Source organism: Haliotis rubra, unplaced genomic scaffold (assembly GCF_003918875.1).
Source record: "Haliotis rubra isolate DU_JTF1 unplaced genomic scaffold, ASM391887v1 Scf156, whole genome shotgun sequence".
NCBI classification, from domain to species: domain Eukaryota; kingdom Metazoa; phylum Mollusca; class Gastropoda; order Lepetellida; family Haliotidae; genus Haliotis; species Haliotis rubra.
Window position 1 is genome coordinate 1,112,678 of NW_025765514.1, and position 18,181 is coordinate 1,130,858.

Consider the following 18,181-nt stretch of genomic DNA (forward strand, 5'->3'; position numbering starts at 1 on the left):
AACCTTATTGACCAGCTAGTACAACAAGCATGGGAAGTAGGGGGCCAGATGAGGGACCATACGACTTCAGGAACACACAGTATTATGAAATAAGGTGACACCTGTTCTACCTTCAGACTCCTTGTCCTTGGTTTCCTGGATGCTATTCTGTACAGTCTTCTGGATGCCATCTAGCCAGTCATCATACTTTAGGTCCACCTCTTGCTCCCTGTACACAGCATATGAAATGAGGATGAACAGTGAGTGAGTTAAGATTTAAAGTCACATCGGCAATATTTCAGCCATATCGTGACTAAAACTAGATCTAAATTTATAATACATACATATAATATATAAAACCCTGTCAACGAAGGACAGTAAAACCACTAGATTATCACAGATTGAGTTAAAACTAGCTAGCATATATCTTTAAAAGTAGAAAATTATTTCTGGACAATACAATGTAAAAATGGGCTATAGATCGCCAACAACTGAAGGTAGATCACCATACTAGGGACCATGGGGACTTACAGTACCTTTGATACCTGCATGGACCCTAGTTGGATTTACACCATCCCTTCAGCTGCTGGCGATTGTAGGACAAGTTTAGCCGAAATTTAAAGGAACAAATATACTACGTTTAAAAATCGGGTAGGATGAACAGTGACCTACATGAGACAACACTGCCCTTCCAGGGGGTACAGTATGAACTGCTAGTGCATCAGCAACACATCAGCAACACCATGGCAGGGGAGCTTTGAAAGGACTTTTAAAATAATGCGGAAAGTGGAACAAGGCTGCTTGACAACAGTACATACATAGCACCGGGTTACATCAAGTGTCTAAAATAGCTGCCAAGTCTGTTGTGACAGGTTACATATATTCAAGTTAGTGTACATGTACTCAGTCAAAAAAACTTTTGCTTTGCTGGGAATATTGAGCAATTGTTGTCCTGCCTATTTGTTGTTCATTTTTGTTGTTGAGTGCGGCACTCAGCAATATTCCAGCTATTTGATGGCGTTTCACTTTGCAACTAGTAAAATCTAGATATTTTTATGCCCCCGCCCCATATATGGCTGGGGGCATATAGGGTTACCAACCGTCCGCATCTCCGTCCGTCGTACTTTCCACAGGGAATATACATTTGCTGAATTTCTATGATGATAGTGTAATAGGGATGAAGTCTATCCACTTCTCCACAAAAGCTGCTCAACAGAATTGAATGAACTTCTACATGTCTTCTTCGTAGGGACTCTAAAGGTGTGCATTTCATAATTTTTATGCAATTTCTTAATTTTGTCACTTTAACAGATGTTTTAACTTACTGTAAATGTACTTATTTTCGCTAAGTGGGTAATTTTTCGAATTGACAGTTTAGACTACATCGCTGTCAATTATTCCCGCCAATCAGTAATTGCCGGAACTGCCAGCTGTCTCTTTGGCTCGCAACTAATAGCAGTGAAAACAAACAGAGTGGCTTAACCTGTCAGGGCGTAGCGCTTATTGCTTACTCACAGGAAATCCCTATCTGTGCGATATACTAGTACACAGTAATCCGCTTACTCACGGAAGAGATGAAAACACATCAGTCTTATGTTCGAATTTGACGATCTGATCTAATTAACTCTACTACTGTATATGAAGCTCTTTTGTGATTTCAAACAAGCCAGGTTGTTGTGAATGAGATGATTGAGTGTGAAGTGACTATTCGCTTCATGATGTACTGGTAAATAAAATCTTAATGAATAAATAAAATACTGCTGTATTATTTCTTTCCGAAGTCGCTTCATGGTAATCTGTTTTTGTATCAAACCATCTGTCATGTGACCAATTTCCATGGCGGCCACAACAAACATTGCTGTTTTCGCTAATTCGCGATGGGATTTGGCTCATTATTTAATTATGTTTTGGGAAATACATTACAGCGACAGTTAAGTATGATTCTTTATGCTACTATCAGTCATTTTAAGATTCCCGTAGATTTCTGTCTTCAAACTTGATGTTTATGGTAACAACTCAGGGGCTTAGCGTGCTAGACTGACTGAATGACAGGTTTATTCAAGGGTGTATAAATTTTCGCTAAAATGTTTCTCTTGTGAAAATAAAACCCTGCGCCAAATATAATACGCTTACAGTAGTTGAATTTTGTTCTATTCAGCCTGTTCGTTACATCCAACAGGGGTGTATGTTATCCACTTCTCAAAACTACTTTATGGAATTCATTTAGTTTACACATGTGCTTTATAGGGACTCTAAAGGCGCATCCTCATATTTTTGATTTTGTATTTTATTTATTTTCCTCATTTTAATGCCGTTTGAACTTACATAAACTTTGTTGAATTTCTCTCTGAATATAGTGTTATAGGGGATGAAGTCTATCCACTTCTCCACAAAAGCTGCTCAACAGAATTGATTGAACTTCTACGTGTGTTTCATTGGGACTCTAAAGGTGTGCATCTCATCCAATTTCGTAATTTTGTCACTTCTACAGATGTTTGAACTTAGTTCTATTCATCCTGTTCGTCCCATACAACAGGGGGTGTACTTTATCCACTTCTCCTCAAAAACCACTGCACAAAACTCATTTAGCTTACATATGTCTTTTATAGAGACTCTAAAGGTGTGCACCTCATATTTTGTTTTTGTATTTTATAGTTTTTTGTATGTTTAGAGACATTTGAACTTCGATAAATTTTGTTGAATTTCTCTCTGATGATAGTGAAATAGGATATATTTATTTTATAATCAACCTTGATATTTATTTAGTAGAAATTAATCACCAGAGCACACTCAGTGTAGGGAACTCTTCCTACAGCAGCGGGGGCATCCGTGTCCCTGGACACAATTTTTTCTTGTTTATATTTGTATACTTATCCTGCATTACTCCTTAATGCATTTACTGCTTTCCTTTGACAAGACGAAGCTGTGCGATGGAATCATCGAAGAGAAGTTGTTCCAACTCAGCGAGGCGCCATACTGCCATCGCACTGCGACCACGTGACCCAAAAAGTGCTGACGTCACGTATTTTCACATTATTGCTGGATCGTAACATCTGAAGAAAACCATCATGAGGAGGTAGCACAGCGATGGGCGGGCAACGACACTCAGTAATGCAGGATAAGTACACAAATATAATGAGAATTACTCATGAGAAAAAGAAACCTCTCACATCGCAGGAGATAATCCGTCAGTAGTCGTGGTCGAAGAATCCAAGAGAGGGTGAGGAATGGAAGGCGCCCAGGTAGGATAGCAGTAAAACAGAAGCAAACGCTACAATCTGAAACTGACCTACCGAGCAAATGCAAACATCATGTAACCTGCTCGTCTAGGGTGACATACACCAAGAGAGTCACAAGGCTCGCTCAGGACTGGCGTGGAGTTAATGGTGATCGGGATTGGTAACCTGCTGTGCCACCACCAGGGGACCAAAACTGTGTACGCCCTCTACAACGTCCCTCAAGTAGTGACTGGCGAAAACTGTATCGGATTTCCAAAAGCATCCTTTCATGATGGAGTTAATGGAACAATTACTATGTTGGGCCATCGTGGAGGCTACCGCTCTGATCTCATGAGGGTTGTTAGCCCGCGGAGGGTCCAAGTCGGCAGCTTCATAAGCCTGGAGAATGGTGGCTCGCAACCATAACGCCAACGTGTTACGACTAACTTCAGCTTTGGATGTCTTGGAGACAGGAATAAAGAGCCGTTTCCTTGCACCACGATGAGCCTTAGACTGACAAACAAAACACCAAAGTGCACAAACCGGGCATAAATGAAGTTCTACGTCATCATCAAATCCCACAATCGAAGAGAGAGAGGTGGAATCGTGAAGATCTGTCAGGCTGTCCTGGGAGTTGATTTTTTGCAATGAAGTCCCAGCACAGTCCCAGGTGGACGACTCCATGAAAGGTCCGTTTAAATCGAACACGGGTGACATCGAGAGCATGCAGCACACTCACCCAAGTTGCCGTGGCCAACGCATGGAGAAAAAATCGTCTTCTTTGTGAGGTCGTAAAAATATGTGAGAGGTGGTGAGTCGCTCTGACCTTTTGAAGGGCCCTGGGTAGAAGTACCGGTGGTGGAAAAGCGTATGCGCTAAGGTTTTCCCAAGGAACGCTGACAGCGTCCCCAGCCCACGCTTGTGGATCCGGAACCAGAGATATGTAGGTTCGAATCTTGAAGTTCTGACTGGTGGCAAACAAGTCTTTGTTGGGACGGCCGAGAAGGCAACAAATGATGTCGAATGCCTCCGGGTGTAGCTTCCATTCTGTGGGCGCTATCCTGTCCAGTCTGGAAAGGTCTTCCGCAAGAATGTTTCTGCAACCCAGAATATGCTGGACGATGAACTTCAAGTCCAGGCGATCGACAAGATGAAAAAATCGAAATGCCCAGAGACGACGTCTCCCTCAAATGGGCTCCCCAGCCCTGGAGAGACGACCTCTCCCTCAAATGGGCTCCCCAGCCCCGGAGAGACGCGTCTACGGAACAGGCATAGAGTAGGTGTTAGCACAGTCAAGGAGACGCCTCCTGAGACTTTCGACTCTATCGTCCACCACCATAGGTACATCTTGAGGTGAAACAGTAGTGTGATGGAGACCGACTGATCCTGGTGCCTGATGAATGGGCTAAGAAAATTTGGATCGGACGTAGCTGAAGGCGACCTCTGGTTGTCAAAACCTGAGCTGACGTTAGTAACCCCAGAAGTACTTGCCACTACGAGATTGATGCAGCGCTGGATAAAGATGCTGCAGAATCTTGAGCCAGCGGTCCCTTGTAAAGGATAAGAGCTTCAGAGTGTCTGGAACAATCCCCCTATGAACTGTAGCGTGCAAGAGGGAGTGAGTTCCGACTTCTGCTTGTTGACAATCCATCCCAGCTGATGAAGCAGGCGTCTGGTGAAATCCCTGTGAAAGACAAGAGTTGACGGGTCCTGCTGATTGCGGAGACTGTTGTCGTTGTAAGACTCGAATGGAATGTTCCTCAGGTGTAGATAGGCTGCTATTGGCTTGGCTATTCGTGTGAAAAGCCACAGGGCCGAAGAAATTCCAAACGGGAGTACTGCCCATTGGTAATGGATACCATTGAAAATAAACCTGAGGAAACGCCTGTAGCTGGGGTGGATTGGCACATGCAAATACGCGTCATGCAAGTCGAGACAGGTAGTCGTGAGCGCTGATTCCGGTCCTGAGCAGTCTCAACGTTGTCATTTGGAAGTGAGGCGGGGGTTCCAGATAACGTTCGTTAAACCGAGATAGATTGTGGATCATTCTGAACTTGTCGGTGTCCAAGTCAGCCCCTGCACTATCTCTATGGCTTTCTTGTGTAACAAAATGTTTATATTGTCCAACAAGATGTGATGTTGGTTTGCGGGGGGGAAGTATGACGGCTCGCTTAGTTGGAACAACTTCTCTTTCATGATTCCATCTCACAGCTTCGTCTTGTCAAAGGAAAGCAGTAAATGCATTAAGGAGTAATGCAGGATAAGGTAAAAAATAGATTCAACTCTTGACCATTCAGTCCAGTGATTTATATTGTGAGCAGACAAAGTCACTCACCTGATTCATATAGTCAGATACATGACATAAATCAAATCATATTTGCCTCTTACAGCGAGGGACCTGTATTCCTACCTCCAATACCTGCAGGTCGAATGTTACAAGACATGTGACAAGTGTACGTACGTGTCTGCCAGCATGGAGACGAGAGGAGGGACGATGGGTATCACAGTGTTGCTGAGGCCCTCACAGAGGGGACATAAATATTCCATCTTGTCTATGTCGTAGCTGTAGCTGTGGCGGAAACGTAGAGGCCGCCGCCGCTCCTTGTTCATCACATTGTCAAAGTACCTGGGAATAAATTGCAAAATGTCAAGCAAACAAGTTTTCAAGATTTACTCTCAGTATTTAAAGCTTTATAACAGTGACAAAACATGAGTTGCTAAACCAGTACATACCTATTGTCACATCATCTGGATGACTACAGTGATGTTTATAGAACAATCCCAGTTCGTAAACCTTTTGGATTTGGATCCTAAAACCAGGCTTGTGCCAAGTAAATGCTGTCATACTTTCACTCGGATATAATGCTACATTATTCCAAAGAGTTAAACCTAAGGTGAAGAATTCAAAATGACTGTTTCATTCTGAGTGGGTTTACTGAGATTTCATAAACAGTTTGTCCAATCAGTATCGAGTAATTTCCAATTCAACGTGGAATATTGCATTGGATCCATCAAAATAACAAACAGTCAGGTGAGTTCTCCAAACAAATCAGACTTTGAGGTCATGTGAAAATACATCTTTGTAAACCAACTACTGATGAGTAAGTGAGTGAATCTTGTTTGCAGCCAAATTAAGCAATATACCAGAGAGGTTAACCAGTGACAGTGGCAACAAGATACATGCCCTCAGCACATGACAGCAGGCAATCATCAAAGATATTGATCAACTGATAGCACTTAACAGCTTTTCACAGCCAGGAGCTGGGGATCTAACTAACCCAGGTTCTGACTAATGATCCCAAACAATACTGAAGGGAAAGGGTATTATGTTCCTACCTCTGCCAGCAGTCATGGTGCATCACATGGCCACAGGAGCTGGTGTAGGTGCCGACGAGGAGGTCAGGGAGCATAAACATGGGGTCAAAGTCTTCCTTGTTCTCCGCACTCTTGCCCCGACACTGCGACAACACAGTGGATCTGAAACAGGTTCACACGTCACATGATACGCTAATACACATTACAAGATTCACATGTATACACAGAACTTGTAGTGACAGTACACACGGTACCATTCACCTTTTACTAGACTTTAAGACATTAAAAATCGGCAAAACGATCTGACATCACATTTTCTGACAATTTTTAGGCAGTGAGTATGGTATGGCCAATCTGGGGAAGAAATACAAGAAGTAACACTTCATACACTGTAAGGTAAAGAAGCAGCTGAGGATTGAACAAATATACCACAACATCAGTCTTGACTCGAGAACCCTATTACAGTGCAAAATAAGTGTGAACACCTTTTTTTTAAACATACCTCTGTACAAAAGCCGCAAGGACCATGGCTTTGCCGCTACATGTGACTTCCTGTTCCTCCTGACACAGGATACATGTGGCGTGGATGGGCGCCGTGACGACCGCACTGCTGCGACAGCTGCCCAGGGCTACAGGGAAGCCGACAGGAAGACTCTCACTGGAACAGAGGCGGCCCATGTGACAATTTATGTGTGAGTGAGGGAGCTGACACCTGCATAATGATTTGTGAGTGTTTGACTGTGCGTGTGTGAGACTCTCTCTCTCTCTCTCTCTCTCTGTGAGTGACTGTGTGTGTGAGTGACTGTGTGATACTCTCTCTGTCTCTCTCTGTGAGTGTGAGTGACTGTGTGTCAGAGAGAGTGAGAGAGTGAGTTATATGAATGCATTCATGGGTGGGTTGTGCTAAACGTACTAAGCAATATTTCACTTATATGAAAGGTATGATGTAAACAACCAAGTTTGAACCAGATGATCCAGTGACTGCTATTTATGCAATATTCTAAGATGCTTCAGTGAAAGATCAAAGGCGCCGACAGTACTTTATCAGACGATAATGTGCACTTTTTACATTAAGTCACATTGTAATACCATTCTATTCTGCCCCTCGTAATCGAACAAGTTTGCATTACGTCACAATGTAAAGCGATGTCACGATGCATGTCAGTTGCCATCCCCTCCTACAGTAAACTACTCCGTTGCATCCCGTTTCTTGGTTTGCAGTTGCTTCACCCAGCTAATATCACTGGTGGAAACATTGTGTTTATGGTTTCCGACGTTTTAAATGTCTCAATTTGACTCACAAGTTTTCAGCGACACGGTAACGTTCGCAATGTTTACATTCCCACAATGCAATCCTGGAATGTCGCGTGACTACTCAGCTTCATCTGAATGTACAGATGTAAACTTACTTTGGTAGTAGAAATGCGACGTTCATATTGCCCCATGTGGTTTACGTTAATCACAGATCTAATTAAAGTAATTTAGAGAAGATATTTAATCCGAACGTAAACCGACATCAAACTGTTTATCATTTGTATTTTTGGGAACATTCGTCTTAATGTGGGGGGGGAAAGACAAGGGGGCAAGACACATCAATGGAACAACGCGCCAGTTAGCCCTGTGCGAGGATTCTTAATTTAGGTCACCGACACCGTCGTTTGTTTTCTGCCTTAGATTAATCGTAATTATCCTGAGAAAGTATTAAATTTAGCATCTTAGAAAAGAATACCACCATGTATAGTGTAATAAAGCACACTTTCGCCCTGAACTATTATAGTTAAAGACGCGTGCTTTAGGCTACTACAGTGATGGTCTTGGCTACTACAGTGATGGTCATGAAGTCACGTGTCACTACCAGCACAGTGTGGTAGGAACCCATAGCGTTTGGCTACTACAGTGCGTCATCAACGTGATGGTCATGAAGTCACGTGTCACTACCAGCACAGTGTGGTAGGAACCCATAGCGTTTGCCTACTACAGTGCGTCATCAACGTGATGGTCATGAAGTCACGTGTCACTACCAGCACAGTGTGGTAGGAACCCATAGCATTTGGCTACTACAGTGCGTCATCAACGTGATGGTCATGAAGTCATGTGTCACTACCAGCACAGTGTGGTAGGAACCCATAGCGTTTGGCTACTACAATGCGTCATCAACGTGATGGTCATGAAGTCACGTGTCACTACCAGCACAGTGTGGTAGGAACCCATAGCGTTTGGCTACTACAGTGCGTCATCAACGTGATGGTCATGAAGTCACGTGTCACTACCAGCACAGTGTGGTAGGAACCCATAGCGTTTGGCTACTACAGTGCGTCATCAACGTGATGGTCATGAAGTCACGTGTCACTACCAGCACAGTGTGGTAGGAACCCATAGCGTTTAGCTACTACAGTGCGTCATCAACGTGATGGTCAGGAAGTCACATGTCACTACCAGCACAGTGTGGTAGGAACCCATAGCGTTTGGCTACTACAGTGCGTCATCAACGTGATGGTCAAGAAGTCATGTGTCACTACCAGCACAGTGTGGTAGGAACCCATAGCGTTTGGCTACTACAGTGCGTCATCAACGTGATGGTCATGAAGTCATGTGTCACTACCAGCACAGTTTGGTAGGAACTAAATTCCAGATTCACCAAGTGGACTTTATTTCTGTAGCTGAAGTTTGTGAGGTGAGGTGAAATGAGGTTTAACGTTGAACTTAACAATATTGAGGAAATGTTGCTTTATGCCTTAACATTATCAAAGTAGTCACAGTGATCAGGAATAAAATGTTAAAGAGAATTATATTTCCATGTCATCCCTGTAATGAAACCTAGCATATTCATCCAGCAAAACTAGAGATGTCCAAGTTCACTGCAGGCACAAAAGACTTTTGCGAAAATCACATCCTTATTGTATAGAGCATGTTACACATAGATAAACACATCTAGGGTGGTTTCCCTCAAGACTTTTAAACCATGGCACTTAATAGTGACCATTGGATGACACAAAGAACTTAATGAGATATGATCAAAGTGGTATAATCCCTGTTATCCTTTAATTCCATCCACTTACCTCAGATCCATATCAGAAGTGGCAGCCTTCAGGTCTGTGCTGGTGTTTTCAAACAGATCAGCATTCTCTGCAATAAAGTTCCTCTGCATCTTGGACATCTGAGCCATGACCCTTGCCCTGCGTTTCGCTGCCCGCTCGGCTTTCCTCTTCTTCTCTGCCTCTGTCTTGTGGTCCCGGCCACTGGCGATGTTCCCCAGCGTCCCCACATCCACAGAACTGTCCTTCCGGGTGCAGATCTCGGCAAATTGCTGCACAAAACATTCTGGAATAAGTACCTGCACCAGGGCCATGTATTTATGATGACCATAACCTTCACCCTTGAACATAGGCTTACAACAATCATGGTGATACCATTGCTTGAAAACTGGACACAGAAACTACATCTATCTGGCTTAAGTGAAGCCAATGTCATTTCCCAGGAATGGTCACATTAATTGTCATGAATCTGAGGCAGTTTTCTGGACAAAACACTGATCAGTTCGGCATCCTCAACACTTCACAAGCAAGTATTACATGATAATCTCTTACGGTCACAGCAAGCTTCCTTCAACACAAATTGTAAATGTTTCTATTTCAAGTCATCATTTTTTATCATTTCAAATACCCCCTAGATATTGAAAACACCAAATGTAATAGTAAAATGGGCACATTTGATCACATTTGTATTCTGGGTCACAGTTCATTACTGATCAAAATTACGGAAACAAATTGGAGTGACCACAAGTATCGTTTAATTGAGTGAGTTACTGAATACAGTACTACTCTGCCCTAAAAAAATTTGCAGCTTATCACAACAGAGAATACCAAATATTCTCTTTACGCTTGGTACCCATGTGGCATCCAATAATCAATCAGATTATCTGACACAATGAATATTTAACCACAAGGCTACCCGACTGCCCATTATCTACAGCATCCTACAGATTATGTCCAGTGTGACGCACCTTCAGCATCCAAGTAAGTAGGTCTTTCACCGGATCCTGGCTGACGTTCTGGTTGCCCACCAGGGTCTGCAGCAGCGACAACAAGCCATTGTCTGTAAACACAACAGTAACCTTAAACTTGTGTCACACAACACAGGCCAGTGACACAACAAGCCATTGTCTGTAAACACAACAGTAACCTTAAACTTGTGTCACACAACACAGGCCAGTGTCACAACAAGCCATTGTCTGTAAACACAACACAGTCACCTTAAACTTGTGTCACACAACACAGGCAAGTGTCACAACAAGCCATTGTCTGTAAACACAACACAACAGTCACCTTAAACTTGTGTCACACAACACAGGCCAGTGTCACAACAAGCCGTTGTCTGTAAACACAACAGTAACCTTAAACTTGTGTCACACAACACAGGCCAGTGTCACAACAAGCCATTGTCTGTAAACACAACAGTAACCTTAAACTTGTGTCACACAACACAGGCCAGTGTCACAACAAGCCATTGTCTGTAAACACAACAGTAACCTTAAAGGTCACATGCAACGTAAAACACAACTTTGCAGATTCTGATACCTTTCGGTATGGACTTACCGAAACAAATCATCAAAAATGCAAATTCAAGTTATAAAGTTAAAAAATAACGCGATGAAAAAAACCGCGCGAAATCGGAGTTCAAACGTTTCACTAAATTTCCCCAGACTTTTCTGGGGAAACCGGGTTTCAACAGCTGGGCTGCGCTCATAGCATGTGCGCAGTGAAATAGGTTCGCGCAACTTGGAAGCGGGCTGTCTGGTGAATACTTCGGTGAAGGCTTTGGTGTGAGCTATTTTCATAATGTTTTGTTGATATCTCACAGGCGCGAGCTTTTATATGTTATGACAGTAAATAAACTGTTCATATAATTTCATTTGTCTATTTCACCACACGTTCTTCTTACCGAGTCACTTTCTCAGTTCGATACTTAAAAGCAATGTCATTATTTAGCGTTGACACAATTTCTAACTGTGATATAGATATGTCGTTGTCACAGACAAAACTCAATGTCTTGTTTTATTGACACCTGTGTGTCTGCCTGCCTGTCTGCTAATGACAATATTCAGTACACAACTGCGATCACTGACCACATGCAATTTGAACTTAACACCAATCAGGCTATACACCATAAACAAAACGCATTGATTTATGGCCCGAGTTCGGTCTCTGTCACATTATGTAATTACACAGACAGGCAGGTGTGATACTTGAACACATGACATGTTATGATGTCTGTTGATTGCAAAATGTTATACACAAAAACTGATCATGTATTTACAAAACCCAACATCTCTATATATATACACACAATAAGCCGTGGAGGCAGCATCTGCAAATGAACCAGCCGTTACGCTTGAGTGCACACCCACCCGCTCTGACTGGGTTCGGTATCCCGCCTACTTCATTTCGAGGGAGGTAAACCCAAGTACAAAATATTGCACTTTTGATTTGCGATTATACGCTTATAATTTTGTTCATTTGTTTTTTCATAATCAGCAATGCATATTATATGTCATGAAGAAGTGATAATTGTGTTTTAATTATGTTTGATTTTTTGGTTGCATGTGACCTTTAAACTTGTGTCACACAACACAGGCCAGTGTCACAACAAGCCGTTGTCTGTAAACACAACACAACAGTCACCTTAAACTTGTGTCACACAACACAGGCCAGTGTCACAACAAGCCATTGTCTGTAAACACAACAGTAACCTTAAACTTGTGTCACACAACACAGGCCAGTGTCACAACAAGCCATTGTCTGTAAACACAACAGTAACCTTAAACTTGTGTCACAACAACTGACAAATCACACACACACAGTCCCTTTAAACTTGTGTCACAACAAGCCTGACATTGTCTGTAAACACAACAACAGTAACCTTAAACTTGTGTCACACAACACAGGCCAGTGTCACAACAAGCCATTGTCTGTAAACACAACAGTAACCTTAAACTTGTGTCACACAACACAGGCCAGTGTCACAACAAGCCGTTGTCTGTAAACACAACACAACAGTCACCTTAAACTTGTGTCACACAACACAGGCAACTGACACAACAAGACATTCTCTGCAATTTTGACACGGGTACAAATCTTTTTTGTATAGTCACCATAAACTTGTGTTAAGTTACACTGTCCTGGATAAAACACTTGCATATACTCTGGTTCTTGCACAGATTGGCCAACCGGTTGTGATTATATTTATTAGTGTTCTAATCTTTAGGACATCAGTCAATGTAGAGGTTCTTGAGGTCATTACTGTATCAATCTAACTGTGACAAAACAAAAAGATAGAGTCTTGAAATTACCTTTCACAGCCTTATTGAGGAAATCAAAGCTTGTGTTGTTCATGTCAATTGCTCTGCGCTGCTCATGGAGAGCTATTCCAATGATATATAGAATCTGAAAACAATAAACTACATGTTAAGATGGCTAACTGCGGCAACTGTGGTGGTGTGTGGTCCTGTGCATAGAGCTCAGGTCACAATCAGTTGAATATAAGCAATATTGGGCGTGTATAGTCTGTGGATGGGTGACCAGGTTTGGCAGCTTGACTCATGAGAGTTTCTAGGACTTCAGTCCTGCCCCACAACAAAGTACATGTGATACATGTTGTCTCACCTTAGGCAAGTGAGTTTGTTCAAAATCGCCTCTGTTCACCCAGTAGAAAATGGGTACCCAGTGGGATAAGTCATGTGACTATAACCTTCTAGCGTCTAACAGGCAGCTTTGATTATCCGGGGTAATAATATGCTGGGCTTTGATTGTTAGTGCTATGAACATTCACCTAGTGAATGGAGTTTAGTGCATTATAAATGCACTTATTATTTATTATTAACTAAGGCATAGACTACACATCATTCAACAATCAGTTGTCCTGCAAGGATAATATGTAGAGTAACACTTGACCAGCATTTCATCCTTACCCTCTCAAACTGGGCTTCTGACCATGACCTTGACCTTTGTGCAGCTGTGCGTGTGAGAACAACTCGCATGATATGCAGCATGACGTCACACTGTAGGATGTTGACCAGTGGCTGGAACTGTGAGGTTAAGGACGGAGGTACTGGAGGGGGAAGAGCTGCAACACAAGATGTCATGCTCAGTTTGTGTTTGTAGCTTAACGCCACACTCAACCATATTCCATCTATATGGCGGCGGTCTGTAAATAATCGAGTCTGGACCAGACAATCCAGTGATCAACAGCATGAGCATCGATCTGTGCAATTGGGAACCGATGACATGTGTCAACCAAGTCAGCGAGCCTGACCACCCGATCCTGTTAGTCGCCTTTTTACGACAAGCATGGGTTGCTGAAGACCTATTCTACCCCGGATCTTCACGGGTCTAATTGGGATATGATGACATGTATCCTGTTAGTCGCCTCTTACAACAAGCAGTGGTTTCTGCTGGATCTCCACGGGTCTCAAGCTCAGCAGATTGAAAACAGCATTAGTCACCTTCATTACATGGAGATATTTATAATCTAACTGATAATTCAGAATGGCAGAAACAGCATAACAACTGATTTTAGAATGAGGCAAATAGCGAAAGGACATTTGCATCATTTTATGAAGTTTTGAAAGGACATTCTACAGCACTACTAAACTTGAATAAGAAGTGGGGGTACTTGAGAATACAATCAGTTGATGTCCAAAAATGTGCCATTCTGAAATAACTGTACATATATATATATAACATTAGAAATCCTCCATTTACTTAACTCTTTGACTAATCAATGCTTATTAAACATAGAAAACATAATGTGTCCAGACAGACAAATATTTCCCACTTATTTTTCATAAAGAGTTTAAACAAACTAAACACATGTTCCAAACAAACACACATTAGACAAAATGCAGCATTTTAACACTTTATTTCTTGTTAAAATCACTCGAGTAAATCTGTATCCAAAAGTGGTTTGCCTAAAGAAAACACTGAACATGCCATGTTAGAGGCATGAACAGCAAACCTGACAAGTGGACATCTAGCACTCTCATCTCCCCCAGTACAGGCATCTTAAGTGTGAATTATCAAACACTCTTTGTCCTATGTGAGACTTGCGACTGATAAGAATACAGTCAAATCCTGACGAGTCGAATCGCTGGGGACCAAGTAATAAATTCAACTTATCGATGTATTCGAGACATAGGTATGTCTATGAGGGTAGAAAAAAAAGATGATCCAGTCCTAATTCTTCCGCCTAAGCATTTGTTTATCTAATGATTTCCATATCACTAATAGGGACACCTTATCAGTTCCAGTCTGATAAGCACAGACAGTGATTTCAGTAAAATCACTGATCTGCCTTTTGAACTCACCCATCAGTGGCGGAAAGGTGTGAGCCGCGCTGGTTTGTTAATTGGATCAGTTTGCTACACCAATCAACTTCTCATTGACTGACTTCGGCTTATGTATACAAGATTGCTGTTGTTTGAATCTCATGGGACCAAATTTCCTTCTCGAGTCATCGTGTGTATTTATGAGACGAATTCGTGTAACCGGTATTCAAATGATGACAACTATAACAGGGAATGGTCGGGACCGACAGGTACTTCGAGTTATGCATAATATTCGAGACACCGCATTCGACTCATCGGGATTTGACTGTAATTCATGTTATCAGTAAGTGGACACTCGACAATCCCTGTTTTTATCAAGTGTAAAGTTACAAACCTTGATCCTCATCTTGTTGCTTCTTCCTTTTTCTTTGGGTTTCTTCAGACTGAGGAGGAGGAAAAACAAAGTCAGTTAGAATTCCTGGATTTTTCTTGACACAGGTCAAACAAATCCACACAATGTGCTTGAAATATTCACCTCTCATCTTTAATAGTATCTCACACTCAAACCCCTGACTACAAAAACTGCCTGTAAAGTTGTCAGCGACACTTAAACTGATTAATGTACTGCTGGTTGACTTTAGTCCTCTCAGTTGTGTTACTTGAGAAGATCACTGGAAGCAGTCTATTGGGTACAACTGTCATTTTTTATTTATTGGATGGAATTTAAAAAGACATGAAACATGAAAAAATCCAAAAACATTTAAAAAACCCAAACAGTTGAGCACTTGATTGAATCTGTATATTTTAACAATATTAATATCAGAACTTGGGGTGTATCTTTTCAATGAAAGACCATACCTTGGACTGGTCTGTCTTGGTGTAGTGGTAAAAGTATGGGCAATACTGGCTGTAGAACTCCTCCTTCAACTCATACTTCCCCTTGTCAGTAGAGGACGGCTTCCTGTGGAGCAATACACACACACAATGACAGCGAGTATGGAGCTACAGAACTTGGAGTAGTATTGCATCATGAATTGTGATAATGCATAGAACTGGTCCCAGAGCCCTTAAAACAAATGGTTTGTAGAGGCAGGCAAAGCATGTAAACAAGACTACTTCAACATAACAGAGCCAACATAACATGACAAAAGTGTTGAAATCAATACTCTGGTTGTAACATATGTTATATTTGGGATTACACTTTCTTCATGAAGTACAAATTCTAGTACTTTTGTGGGGTTGAGTCCCATTCGGGATTCGAACCTACACCCTCAGAGTCAGGCACAAAGTCAGCTGCCTAATCCACTCTTCCACGTGGAAGTTGCGGTGGCTAAGTTAGTTAGGCGGCTGTATTTTATTAAGAAAGTGTAATCCCAAATATAACATATGATACATTTGACCACTTTCTAAAATGGCATCGTGTTATCATATTCTGGTTATGTTGGAAAATAAGCACAGTATTGGTACTGAGCTTACAAGGAGCATTTCTCACAGATTCAGACTGTGACTGTCAGTTAACAATCGATAAGTCTGCCTTAACTCATCATGAAATTTATGAGATTCTTGCAGAATTTATAAACATTTTCTGAGGAACACTGAAAGTCTGGCTGCAGAATTCAGCAGGGACAGATCTTACAGCAGTCATGGAATCAGCATACTGATGTCTGAGAGGAGTATCCATGATAAACAGAGACAAAGAATCTCTGCCGGCAGTAGCTCAAACTGGCGTAAGTCACACACAAGGCTATGCATGATGAAATGTAAGTAAAAGAATCCACAACGTCGTGTTAAACCCTATCTTGCTTTACCCATCTACATCATTGGTTTGACTGGCTGGTCAAATGAAGATGGAATCATGCTATCTCAGATAATTACAACAAATGGAAGAAAAGGGTGAAAACATCACCAGGAATAAACGAGGCTGTACACTGCCTGTTCTATCAATCTGAAAGTGAGTTTAGTTTTATGCCACTTTTAGTAATATTCCACTATTACCAAGGGGTAAGGCAAAAGGCTGACTGAGTTTGGTTTTATACGCCGCTTTTAGCAATATTCCAGCAACATCACGGCAGGGGACACCAGAAATGGGCTTCACACATTGTCCCCATGTGGGGATTCGAACCCGGGTCTTCGGCGTGACGAGCCAACACTTTAACCATTAGGCTACCCAACCGCCCTGGTAAGGCAAAAGAAAAGGGCTTCAAACAATGTAGCCATGTAGGGAACTGAACCCTGGCTTTGACGTGGTAAGTGAACACTTTAACCACAAGGCTACACTACATCCCCTTTTTCAAACTGAAACAGGACTTGTCCCCTACCTGAAGTTGGCAACCTCGCTGACAACATCTTCAACACCTGTCTCATTGTTGTGCTGTAAATATATATCACACAGTCATCTAGGATGGCAAAACATAACACCAATAAAACCATCTAGGTCCTGATGGCAAAACACTATACCTCAGAAACATTCTAGATCACTGAATGTAAACAATCAAAAGGTTAGGTGTCAAATATCAGCTGATGCTACTTGATAAAATCATTTAAGTTTGCTTCTATAGTCCTACCAGTATAAACATAGAGGCCTCAAAACCTCTACTACTTCTACAATCATCCATTATTTCATCATGTTAATAACTTTCCGAGTAAAATCTGTTGACTGATGCCTGCGGCAAGCAGCAAATATCTTCATGACCTTATTTTCTTCCAAACTGCTATTACTTATTATCAGGCTTGTGCATTCATCACATTCATTTCATATTTTGTAAAGGATATTATTCTTCATATGCGTCATTCAATCAGTATAACGTGCAAGATGTATACACTCACATCTTCTGGTAATGCCTTGACAAGTTCACTATGGGCCATCGGTGCTATACACAACTGATGGATTATCTCCCTTTTCACTACATCCTGCTGAGTGATCTCCCCTATGCCAGGCACATAGCGCTCCTCTGTGGACAGAAACCAAACGTATGTGAGGACCGATAATGACATGAGGCAAGTTAAATCCAACAGGACAGGCCAACTCAACACAGAATCCCTCCACTCACAATTAAGAACTGACTCCATTACAATCATACACTCACCACATACTGACCCATAGATGTCTGGGCCTAGATTTTCGTAGTTCTCTTAGCGCTAAGATAGTCGTAAGTTAATGTTAATGTATGTCACTTACGACTATCTTACTCTTAGCTCTAAGAGAGCTTCGAAAATCTAGGCCCTGGGCTGGAGTTGGTCTCCGGCAAACTCAAAAGCGGACCGATGAATTGCAATCTAACTCGAAAACTAATAAACATAAAATACTCAATGAAACGCTGATCATAATCAAAACATCATACCCACT

The 18,181-nt window shown here is 41.9% G+C and overlaps 1 protein-coding gene across 1 annotated transcript in view; it reads right to left on the reverse strand.

The window, feature by feature from the left end:
- LOC124270952 (E3 ubiquitin-protein ligase UBR2-like) overlaps positions 1 to 18,181 on the reverse strand; it is a 71,040-nt gene that overhangs the window by 15,448 nt on the left and 37,411 nt on the right. Inside the window, exons 24-35 of the mRNA XM_046706019.1 lie at positions 17,662 to 17,786; positions 17,154 to 17,206; positions 15,694 to 15,796; positions 15,230 to 15,278; positions 13,480 to 13,634; positions 12,862 to 12,955; positions 10,516 to 10,607; positions 9,572 to 9,819; positions 7,015 to 7,170; positions 6,534 to 6,674; positions 5,659 to 5,823; positions 111 to 208 (exon numbers count right to left, since the gene is read on the reverse strand). Of these exons, the coding sequence (XP_046561975.1) occupies positions 111 to 208; positions 5,659 to 5,823; positions 6,534 to 6,674; positions 7,015 to 7,170; positions 9,572 to 9,819; positions 10,516 to 10,607; positions 12,862 to 12,955; positions 13,480 to 13,634; positions 15,230 to 15,278; positions 15,694 to 15,796; positions 17,154 to 17,206; positions 17,662 to 17,786 (1,479 nt within the window). The remainder of the gene's footprint in view (positions 1 to 110; positions 209 to 5,658; positions 5,824 to 6,533; positions 6,675 to 7,014; positions 7,171 to 9,571; positions 9,820 to 10,515; positions 10,608 to 12,861; positions 12,956 to 13,479; positions 13,635 to 15,229; positions 15,279 to 15,693; positions 15,797 to 17,153; positions 17,207 to 17,661; positions 17,787 to 18,181) is intronic.